Source organism: Stegostoma tigrinum, chromosome 35, assembly GCF_030684315.1.
Source record: "Stegostoma tigrinum isolate sSteTig4 chromosome 35, sSteTig4.hap1, whole genome shotgun sequence".
Lineage (NCBI taxonomy): Eukaryota > Metazoa > Chordata > Chondrichthyes > Orectolobiformes > Stegostomatidae > Stegostoma > Stegostoma tigrinum.
The window spans coordinates 787,930-800,439 of NC_081388.1; the positions used below are offsets into that span (position 1 = coordinate 787,930).

Below are 12,510 nucleotides of genomic sequence, written 5' to 3' on the forward strand. Positions count from 1 at the left end.
TGGGCCATTAAATCTGTTATTGCTCACCTGTGCACACTCAGCAACCTTGCTCCCTCACTGGAATCATGCCACTAATTCCATTACCGTTTTGCTTCTTTCCCTGCCTTTATAAACCTTCTCAGAACCTATATTTTTGACTACATTTTCAGTCACACCTTCTCATGGTACTCCTGTCAGTTTCCCTATCCATCTCATTGGATTTCCAATTTTTTAGTCTCTGCCTCTTTTCCTTAGTGCATCCTCTTGGTTAAGGCTTTCAACGATTGGAGAAACTAATCCTTTACCCTTCTCATTACAGCGATGGCCTCAGTAGATAGGAATCGTGGGTATCGAACCTCATCATTGACAATGCTGTCAAACACTTCCTCCTCATCATCCCCTGGAAATGGAGACTACAAGACAAACAATGAAAACTCAATCAGTGTCAACCTCCAGATACAATTACCTTTAAATTGCACAAGTGAAATCTTGCTAATGTTGTACGATATTGTTCCCTCCTTTGATACTGAGCATAGCATTTTGGACTGAGCTCATGTAGTTCTTGGAGAAAGAAGGTAATGACAACATAAGCTGGAGAAAGAAGGAGGTTCTGCATAGTCAGTACGTGGAGCTAGGTGCTAAATTAGGAAGCACAAACTTGAAGGCCATAATTTCCGCGCTATTACTTTAGCTACATGAAAACTAGCAAAGGTGCAAAATTAGATGATAGAAGTGAATAGATGACTGGGGTGGGAGTGGCAGGAAGGGATTCCGTTTGATAGGACACTGGCACCAGTGGCAAGGAAAGGGAAATCTGGGCAGATGGGGTGGTTTTGCCTGAGCCGTGCTGGAGTTAGTGTTCTTGCCAACCGTGTAATTATGGAAGCAGAGAGGATCTTAACTTAATAGAAGGGGCAAGAGATCAAAATTGGGAAGATGTTATAAATCAAAGCGTCAAGGCCCAAGAGAAAGCTATTAACATGAGAACAGACTGTTACAGGATGGGATGTTGAGTACGAATTGAAGAGTCAACTAACAGAAGTACAAAGCGAGTAAAAGGATAAAACTAAAAGGTTCTGTATTTGAATGCACACAGTATTTGAAATAAAACAGATGGACTGAGAGTGCAGAATGAATAAGTATAATCTGTTATCCAATACAGAGATATGGCTGCAGAATTATATGAATTGGGACCTGAATCTTGAAGGATCCTGTCATTCATTAATGACCTGCAAAGTAGGAAAAGATGGTTCTGTTAGTTAATGATTGTATTAGCAGAATAGAGATAGATGAGAGGAGGATTTGTCTCACAAAATTGATTTTTTTGAGGAAGTGATGAAGATGATTGATGAACATAACGCAACACTTGGATACCAGAAACACATCCCTCAAACTCCGCGCCCGCAATATCCACCCTAAGAAAATCCCCCTCATCCTCACATACCACCCCACCAACCTCCGGATACAACGCATCATCCTCCATCTACTTCCGCCATCTACAATCCGACCCCACCACCCAAGATATTTTTCCATCCCCACCCTTGTCTGCCTTCCGGAGAGACCACTCTCTCTGTGACTCCCTTGTTCACTCCACACCCTCCTCCAACCCCACCACAAACGGCACCTTCCCCTGCAACCGCAGGAAGTGCTACACTTGCCCCCACACCTCCTCCCTCACCCCCATCCCAGGCCCCAAGATTACTTTCCATATTAAGCAGATGTTCACCTGCACATCTGCCAATGTGGTATACTGCATCCACTGTACCCGGTGTGGCTTCCTCTACATTGGGGAAATCAAGCGGAGGCTGGGGGAACGCTTTGCAGAACACCTCCACTCAGTTCACAATAAACAACTGCACCTCCCAGTCGTGAACCATTTTAACTACCCGTCCCACTCCTTAGATGACATGTCCATCATGGGCCTCCTGCAGTGTCACAATGATGCCACCCGAAGGTTGCAGGAACAGCAACTCATATTCCGCTTGGGAACCCTGCAGCCCAATGGTATCAATATGGACTTCACAAGCTTCAAAATATCCCCCTCCCCCACTACATCCCCAAACCAGCCCAACTCGTCCCCTCCCCCCACTGCATCCCAAAACCAGCCCAGCTCGTCTCCGCCTCCCTAACCTGTTCTTCCTCTCAGCTATCCCCTCCTCCCACCTCAAGCCGCACCTCCATTTCCCACCTACTAACCTCATCCTGCCTCCTTGATTTGTCCGTCCTCCCCGGACTGACCTATCCCCTCCCCACCTATACTCTCCTCTCCACCTATCTTCTCCTCTATCCATCTTCGGTCTGCCTCACCCCTCCTTTATTATTTCAGAGCCCTCTCCCCATCCCCCTCTCTGATGAAGGGTCTAGGCCTGAAACGTCAGCTTTTGTGCTCCTGAGATGCTGCTTGGCCTGCTGTGTTCTTCCAGCTTCACACTTTATTATGTTGGAGAATCTGTACTGATTTTCTGGGGGAGCATTTGCAACCCCTCAGATATGGGCATGTAGCCCATGTCCATGCCAACAAAATTCGGGCTTAGGCTGGTAAGTGGCAAGTAACATTCATGCTAACAATTATCAACAAGGGAGAATCCAACCTCATCCCTTTGATATTTAATAGCATTACCATCTCTGAATCCACCACAATTGACGTCCTGGAGGCAAGCATCGACAAGGCACTAAATAGGACCAGACAAATAAATACTACAGCTACAATAGGAGACTTTGATGAGGAACAACCAATGCATCAACTGGCTCTTCAAAGTCTGGTGATACAGTATCTGGATTGTGGAAATATATCATTATTCCATGCACTGTAGTCATTATTAAGTTGGCAGCATGATCACTTCGGAATCAGAATATTGTGGGTTCAAGTCTTATTCGAGGACTGGAGTTCATTCATCAAGGTGACACCTCTGAACTGTGCTGAGGGAGTGATGCCGTGTCAGGAATGCCACCCTTCAGATGAAATATTAAATCAAGTTTTTGTCTAACCTCTCAAATAGATGTAAAAGATCCAAGGACAAAAAAAAGGGAGTGCACTCGTTTCCTGGCCAACATGAATCCTTCAACCAAAGGCTGATCCCGTTTATGATCACATTAATGGTAGTGGGAACTTGCTGAATACAAACTGGCTGCTGCCATTTCCAACATTATGAGTATCAAAACTACTTCACTGATTGAAGCAGCTACTGAAAACTTTGGGAGAGGTACTCTGTGAGAAGTGTGGCCAAGAAAGTTACTATATAAATAAGACCTTAGTTGTGTAACAGATGGTAAGTTGGTGACAGAGTAGAAAGAAAAGGCTCAGGTTAATGGATGCTACTCAGATGAGAGAAAGGCTGAGACAATGAGCTTCAGAATATAGCTGAGTATAAGAAGGAGATCAAAACTTGGAATAGTGATCAAAACATGGCAATTTGCTGATGACACAATGGAGTGGGTTTGGCAAACTGCTAGAATGTAACCAAAGGCCAGAGCCAGGCAAATGAGCAGGTGTACAGAATTTGACATTTGCATGTGCTGAAAGGTAAGGAATGGGATTTATCATTCACATCGAAGGGTCCGAGAAACATTGAGAGGTTCAAATTCACACACAAAAGGAGATACAGCCATTAATGAGGGCCGAAAGGTTATCATATTTCATCAATTGGGTACTGAATACAACAGCAAAGGGGTAGCGTCAAATTTGTAGAAGGCATTTTTGGAATTATACCACAAAGCTGTAGAATACAGGCCTTGCAGAAGCCGGGTAACAAGGAACAGAGCCCTTGTTTATATTTGGATTTTCCCTGCCCAAGCAGAGAAGGCCAAGAGCTTTAATGGAGGTTTAAAATTATGTTGTGGAGATGCTGGTATGGCACTGGGGTGGACGAGGTCAGAAATCACACAACATCAGGTTGTAGTCCAAAAGGTTTATTTGAAAACACAAGTTTTCGGAGCCTCAGTGCTCCTTTAGATGTTAATAACAGAGGTAGTATCAGACACAGAATTTATTTGTAAAATATCAAAGGTTCACATCATTCATGAGGATGTACCATACAAACATAAGATGCTGTTAAATCTTTAATCATTTAGAAGGTTTTAATTGATTAATATGTATTCGTAAATCTCTGAATTCAAGTCACAGTCTGAGAGAACTAAAGGTTTTATCAATGCAAAGAAGAGGTGACATTTTAGGTCAGACAATGGATGTTCGGTATGAGATCTTGTTTAGAATCTGTTTGTGTTTTAGCTTGGAGTCAGATTGCTTTTATTTCTAAAGTAGGAATTTATAAAATGCCATATTGACTGATTGTCTATGAACTGTGTGTTTTCTGAAGAAAATAAAATGCCCCTGCAAATACAAATTCACCCATAGATTCACATGTGTGTATGTGTGTGTGAATAAACAGAGAGAGAGTGTGTGTGTGTGTGTGTGTGTGAGAGAGAGAGGGGGAGAGAGAGAATGTGAGAGTGAGGGAGGCAAAGAGAGTGTGTGTGGGGAAAGAAAGCGAATGAGAGTTGGGGGAGACAGAATGTGGAAGAGTGGGGCTGTGTGTGTGTGTGTGTGTGTGTGTGTGTGTAGAAATAGACAGAATGTGTGTGTGAGAGAGGGGGAGAGAGAGAATGTGTGAGTGAGGGGGCAGAAGAGTGTGTGGGGAGAGACAGATTGAGTGTGGGGGGGGTGCAAAGAGAGTGTGAGAGAGTGGGGTGGAGTGTGTGTGTGACAGAGAGAATGTATAGTGTGGTGGAGTTACCTGTAGTGCGAAATGAACCCAAGAACGTCTGACCAACGCTATACTCCAGCTACAGCGATGACATTTTCCTCCTTTGGGGTCATGACGAAGAATCACTGAAACAACTACATAAGTGATATCAACAAGTTTCATCCCACCATCAGAATTACTACTGACTACTCTTTCAAATGAATCTCATTCTTGTACACACACATCTCCATTAGCGATGGACACCTTAGTATTTCACTCTACTGCAAGCCTACAGATAACCTCACGATGCTGCATTTCTCCAGCTCCCACCTGAAACATATTAAAACAGCGATCCCCTACAGACAAGCCTATGCATACACAGAATCTGTTCAGGTGAGGAGGAAAGAAATGGGCGTCTGAAGGTGTTGAAGGGCGCCCTCATAGGAACAGGATACTCTTCAACTGCCAGTTCCAACATGCCACGGCAAAAAACCATAATGACCTCCTCAGGAGACAGACGCAGGATTCGTCTGGTAGGGTGCCCTTTGTCATCCAGTATTTCCCAAGAGCAGAGAAACTTTGTCATGTTCTTTGCAGCCTTCAACACATTATCGATGACAACTAGCACCTCGCCAAGATCTTCCCATGTCTCCGCTTCTCACCTTCAAACAACCACCAAACCTTAAACAGACCATTATTCGCAGCAAACTACCCAGCCTTCAGGACGACATTGACAAAACCACTACGCAACCCTGTCATAGTAATCTCTGCAAGGCATATCGGTTCTTCAACATGGACACTACCATCACATTGGGTAACACCACCCACCACGTGCATGGCAGATACTCATGTGACTCAACCAACATTGTCTATCTCATCTGTCGCAGGCAAGGATGCCCTGAGGCAAATTATATTGGGGAAACTAAGCAGACATACAACAACAGATGAATGGATACCACACCAAACAGGGATGTTCCCTCCCAGTGGGGGAACACTTGAGCTGTCAAGGACATTTGGCCTCGGATCTTTGGGTAAACATCCTCCAAGATGGACTTTGGGAGACACAACAATTCAGAGTCACCAGGCAGAGGCTGATAGCCAAGTCTGGTACCCATGAGGATGGCCTCAACGAGGTTGCACTATAGGTGACCCACAACACTATACACTTTCACACACGCATACATATACACTCAGTCACATAAGCACACACACATGCCCACGCACACACGCACTCTCACAATGTGCATTGTCTGGCCTAAAACGTCACCCTCTTCTTTACTCTGATAGAACTTTTTGTTCTCTCAGACCATGACTTGAAAGGAATTTACAGAAACATATTAATGAATTATTAAAGATTTAACATCACCTTAGGTTTGTTTAGTACATCCTCATCAATGTAAACCTTTGGTCTTTTAGTCATAAATTCTGTCTGCTATTATCTCTCCCCCTAACACCTGAAGGAGGGCTGAGGCTTGTGTTTTCAAATAAACCTGTTGGACTATAACCAGGTGTTATATGGTTTAAAATTATGGAGTGTTTGATGATGAAGTAAACAGAACGAGATTATTTCCTCTAGTCCAGGAGTTTGTGTTGAGAGGTGCACTGACATTTTGCAGTTTTGATAGTGGCATCAATGCCTTAATAGAGGGAAAGGCTGATATTGTGCAAGGCAAAATTCCAAAGTATTTTCTGAGGAAGGGTCACCGGACACAAAACATTAACCTGTTTTCGCCTTCACAGATGCTGCCAGACCTGCTGAGCTTTTCCAGCAACTTTGTTTTTGGTCCGAAGTATTTAAAGCAGGTTAAGATGCAGGATTGCTGGGTAAGAGAGAAAGGGGCTGTCAACTAGTTTTGACATAAGGATAACAAACTGGAATCCCTCCTTTTGCTGCATCTTCTGACATACAAGAGGTACTAGGTCAGCTGACTGGAGAATCAAGCACTGGGGACATGCTTTAAAAAAAAAGAGCAGAAGTTTGAAACACAATTCCAATTGATGTGGGCATAAGGTGCCAATTCTAAATTTGGGATCAATAGATTCTTGTTCTCCAAAAATGTTAAGAGGAGTTACGTAACAGCCATAATCAATTTCAATAACAAAATAAGTCTGAGGGGCTGAACAACCTTCATCTGTTCCTATGTTTCAAACAAGACTTTATAAATTGAGAGAAAGTACACAGGAGGATTATCAATATACATTCAATGTAAATAATGATCCTCTTCAGGACTCACCTCTCCCACCAGCATCTCATAGATGAGAACACCAAGTCCCCACCAGTCCACAGCCCGGGTGTAAGAGGTGTCTGTCAGAACCTCAGGAGCAAGAAACTCTGGAGTACCGCAGAAAGTGCTCGTCCGCTCACCATAGCCCATATCTACAATGATAAAATCACACAATTTGCTTTCTACTGCATAGGAATTCCGACTTAGGAGAACAGCCTAAGGCCTCTTGATGGAGAACTTACAGAGCGAGTTGCAGCTGAGAATAGAATAGAAAACTGGAATTATAAAGCACTTGGAGCAGCCAGAGCACCCACATTCCATGAAGGGGATGAAACAGTAGCCACTGCTGGTATTAGCTGGTCCAATACAGACAGAAACTGGGTGAAACCTGGTGATGCTCTAAGGACTGCCTCAGCTCCAGAAATTGAGAAAGTTAACGTGGCCACTGTTTGCTTCTGCACCCCATCTATCATCTCTGTGTTCAGAGCCCTGGACCAGCATTCTTGAGTAGTGAGGTTAGGAGCAGGAGTTGACAAACTGCTTTTGTTCATCTGGTATGTGACACCCCACAATTGTAGATTCAATTTTCCAGTAATATGGAGCGCACACTAGCATCGAGAAGGCAACCATTCATTCCCTAGGGAGGTTGTGAAGGTAATATTACCTTTAGTGCTTTGGAAATTTTGGGTATGAAGGAGCAGCAGCAAAGTTATGCAAACAAGCAAAGAGATGATGCAGGATGATATATTGTTATAACTCCACTGTAAAGAGGTTGCAATAAAATTAAACTGAAATTGGGAAAACAGTTTGGAGTAAAGGAAAATGTTATAAAAGGCACATGCATTTCTTGCTCACTGTTTCATATTGATGATTTCTAGTTATACTATTTCCCAGCTCTCCATATCTACTCTATCAAAAGGTTTTGGAATTTCTCTTAGTTATCCTGCAGCCTCCTTTCTTTAGCAGGAATGAGATTCAATCTGTTCACAGTCTTCTGCTGTACAAACCCTTACATTTCTGATATCACCTGTGTAAACCTTCCCTGCACACTCTATCTCCTTTCTACAATTGGTAACCAGAATTGCAAAAAGCTAGAATGCATTCTAACCAAAACTCGTTGCAGGCTTAGCATAACCTCCCTACTTCTCAAATCTATCCATCCAGGAAAATCCACAGTATTTGGTTTGGCATTTTTATAGTCTTTGTAATGATAAAGTTTTGTATTTACTACTTCTTGGTGACTGTGACGGATTTATAGAAAATAGATTTACTTCAAGTTTTGTGGAAACATCCTTGGTGGCTTATTTAAAAAAAGTAATTGAAAGATTGCAGTGTACATAGGTGATTTGTTTTTAAACAACATTTCCTGTAAATCACATGATTGGTAGATAATATCAGCAAGCTTTTTTGGATTCCACTGCTGGGGCTGTTATGAAAGGTAAATGCCTTGGAAAGCTTCAAAGTTTATCTGGTTCAGCTAGAAGAAGGCTTGCTAAGAACAAGCTGAGTTGAAAGAACACCTGCTAAAGCCAATGATCCCATTTTTGTAAAGAGAACACTGTTGTAGAGATCTGTTTGAAGCTTGATTGAAGATACATCTCAACAGTGCTTTTCTTTAGCAAGTTCTGTCTGCAAAACTTTAAAAACTGCGTATGATTAGTGACATGATCGTACTTTCCAGAACATCAGAGCAACAGACTGCAGAACATGATATCATTGTGTTTATGTCTTCAAGAAAAACCCACCAGCTGAAGTGTTTCTTTTCAGGAAGCCAACCTCTACAGAAAAGAACCCTTTCATTTTTCTTTTTCTGAAGTGTGTGCATATTTTAGGAATATTCAGAGAAGTAAGCATTTTCACATTACTAAATGTATATGTTAGCTAACTATTGCCAATTATTAAATAAGCTTTGCCTTGTTTATACACCAATAATTGTGTTCATTAAGAAACCTCGTTGATAGATGGTTTTGTAGACAAGGTATTTAATCAGTCTTCTTGTCGATTGAAAAAAAAACGTTTTTATGTGATGTTGTGACTACTAGAATAGTGGAACTTTGTGTGACCACCACCCCCCCAACCTGAGCAGCAACACTTTGTGAAATTATGGGGTAGAAACATGCAAAAATCAAGAAAGGGTCGTGACAGAATAAATAAGCAAAAACTATTTTCAATGACAGTAGGTCCAATCACCAGAGGCGAAATGAGGAGGGTTTTGTTTGAAATGTTAATGATCTGGAATTAACTACTTGCAATCTTGATGGAAGCAGACAACAATTATTTAATGGGACCTGGATAAATATTTTAGTGGAAAAAATGTCAGTATTCTGTAGTAAAAGCATTTGATTCCAGCTAACAGGTTCTTTCTTTCAGAAGGCCAACGCAGAATTTCCTCATTCGATGCTGCATAATTCCATAGATTCTTCTGTCAATATAATCTTCACTGAGAGGATTGTCCTGGATTACTGCATCTCCAACAATATCTGAGGAGCTTACAATTAGCTGAAATAGCTCAGTTGGGACAGTGCTAAATTCAAGATTTAAAGGTCCCTGTTCAATCCCAGGTTTCAGCAGAATAAGCAGTACCCAAGATAATAAAATGTGAGGCTGGATGAACACAGCAGGCTCAGCAGCATCTCAGGAGCACAAAAGCTGACGTTTCGGGCCTAGACCCTTCATCAGAGAGGGGGATGGGGTGAGGGTTCTGGAATAAATAGGGAGAGAGGGGGAGGCGGTCCTGATGAAGGGTCTAGGCCCGAAACGTCAGCTTTTGTGCTCCTGAGATGCTGCTGGGCCTGCTGTGTTCATCCAGCCTCACATTTTATTATCTTGGATTCTCCAGCATCTGCAGTTCCCATTATCACAGAATAAGCAGTACCTTTCTGTTTCAGCGTACTTATAGTCTTATCATAAGATTGAGTGCATTTAGGACCGAGATAGATAGGTTCTTGATTAGTAAAGGAATCAAAGGTGTTATGCGAAGAAGGCAGGAGAATGAGTTTGATAAACATCAGCCATGATCGAATGGCAGAGCAGACTCAAAGGGCCGCATAGCCTAATTCTACTCCTATATCTCATGGTCTAGTGGTTTTACTAGCACAGGCAAAGCAGCTAGCTGTCTGGCATCATACCTACACCTTAACTGTTCACTCCTACCTCCATCCATGTGCTGAAGAATCTTCTGTTGCTCCTTTGACAACACCTTCCAAAAACTAACACTTATCAGCTAGATGAACAAGGGCAGCAAGCTTCCGTCCAAGCCACTCACCATCCTGACTTAACTATATTGCCATTCCTTCACTATTGCTGAGTGAAAATCTTGGCGTTCCCTTCCCATCACTCTGGGTATAATTAGATCACAAGGACTGCAGCAGCGCAAGAAAGCAGCTCACCACTATCTTCTCCAGAATCAATTAGCCAGCAATGCCTATATCCTGTATAATCAATTTAAAAACATTGCCCATCCCCAAAATTGTAACAAGGGGCTTTCTTAGTTTTTCTGAGCTCCTTCTGATCATACTGGAATAGGTCTAGTTAAAGCTCCTGCAATGGAAACATAACTTACAGTTTGCATGGTTTATCCCAGAGTGAAGTAAAGTATACGTGGTCTGATTAACAAGTTTGCAGATGGCACTAAGATTGGTGGAGTAGCAGATAGTGAAGGGGACTGTCGGAGAATGCAGCAGAATAAAGATAGATTGGAGAGTCAGGTGGAGGAATGGCAGATGGAGTTCAATCCAGGCAAATGCGAGGTAATGCATTTTGGAAGATTCAATTCAAGAGAGAACTATACAGTGAATGGAAAAGCCCTGGGGAAATTTGATGCAGAGAGAGATCTGGGTGTTCAGGTCCATTGTACCCTGAAGATGGCAGCGCAGGTCGATAGAGTGGTCAAGAAGGCATGCGGCGTGCTTTCATTCATCGGATGGGGTATTGAGTACAAGAGTTGGCAGATCATGTTACAGTTGTATAAGACTTTGTTTCGGCCACATTTAGAGTACTGCATATAGTTCTGGTCGCCACATTACCAAAAGGATGTGGATGCTTGGAGATGGTGCTGAGGAGGTTCACCAGGATGTTGCCTGGTATGGAGGGCGCTAGCTGTGGAGACAGATTGAGTAGATTAGGATTGTTTACATTAGAAAGACAAAGGTTGAGGGGGGACCTGATTGAGGTCTACAAGATCAAGGTTATGGACAGGGTGGATAGCAAGAAGCTTTTTCGCAGAGTGGGGGACTCAATTACTAGGGGTCACGATTTCAAGGTGACACGGGAAAAGTTTATGGGAGATATGCGTGGAAAGTTCTTTAGGCAGATGGTCGTGGGTGCCTAGAATGCGTTACCAGCGGAGGTGGTAGAGATGGGCACGATAGCTTCATTTAAGATCTATCTGGACAGATACATGAATGGGCAGGGAGCAGAGGGATACAGATTCTTGGAAAATAGGCGACTGGTTTAGATAGAAGATCTGGATCGGCGCAGGCTTGGAGGGCCGAAGGGCATGTTCCTGTGCTGTAATTTTCTTTGTTCTTTACCATTTTAAAATTACATATGCTAAGAGACATGGTATGTGTGAAACAAAGTGGGCCATGGCAATCAGATGCTAAGCAGTGATACCAACCTTCCTTACAAAGTCCAAAATCAGCAATTTTGACATAACCCTCTGTGTCAAGGAGCAAGTTATCAAGCTTCAAATCCCTGCAGGAACAAAGGATGAATTTCAACCATTGTCAAGAAATGTGAAGTTTAGAATAATCTATTAAGCAGACCAACAGGTAAAAACATAGAAATTATTCAAAATGCAATAGAACATAGAACATTACAGCACAGTACAGGCCCTTCGGCCCTTGATATTGTGCCGACCTGTCATACCGATCTGAAGCCCTTCTAACCCACACTATTCCATGTACGTCCATTTGCTCATCCAATGACGACTTAAATGTACCTAAAGTTAGCGAATCTACTATCATTTCAGGCAAAGAGTTCCATTCCCTTACTACTCTCTCAGTAAAGAAACCACCTCTGACATCACCCCTCAATTTAAAGCTATGCCCCCTCATGCTCGCCGTCACCATCCTAGGAAAAAGGTTCTCCCTATCCACCCTATCTAACCCTCTGATTATTTTATATGTTTCAATTAAATCACCTCTCAACCTTCTTCTCTCTAACGAAAACAGCCTCAAGTCCCTCAGCCTTTCCTCATAAGACCTTCCCTCCATACCAGGCAACATCCTACTAAATCTCCTCTGCACCCTTTCCAAAGCTTCCACATCCTTCTTATAATGCGGTGACCAGAACTGTACGCAATACTCCAAGTGCGGCCGCACCAGAGTTTTGTACAGCTGCAGCATAACCTCTTGGTTCTGGAACTCAATCCCTCTATTAATAAAAGCTAAAACAATTGTAAAGGTGTAGCAAATTGAAAATGTTCTCCAACATCTTATATATATTACTTTGGATCGCCAAAAGGTACTAATGGTCCAGAAGGGAGTTACAATACGGGGGTATGTGGAGATTTATTGTAGATGACGTGGAGCAGGTTACTCAAGTATATTAGATCTTCCTTCAGAACATAAAGAACAATGTGCGTGGGAAATTGTGCCTCTCAAATTTGATGGAGTTTTTTG

The 12,510-nt window shown here is 42.6% G+C and overlaps 1 protein-coding gene across 2 annotated transcripts in view; it reads right to left on the reverse strand.

The window, feature by feature from the left end:
* Positions 1-12,510, reverse strand: part of pkn1a (protein kinase N1a) — a 262,380-nt gene that overhangs the window by 22,954 nt on the left and 226,916 nt on the right. For both annotated transcript variants that reach the window (XM_059639870.1, XM_059639869.1), the window contains 3 exons: positions 11,505-11,581; positions 6,896-7,038; positions 285-392 (listed from right to left, as the gene is read on the reverse strand). In XM_059639870.1, the coding sequence (XP_059495853.1) occupies positions 285-392; positions 6,896-7,038; positions 11,505-11,581 (328 nt within the window). The remainder of the gene's footprint in view (positions 1-284; positions 393-6,895; positions 7,039-11,504; positions 11,582-12,510) is intronic.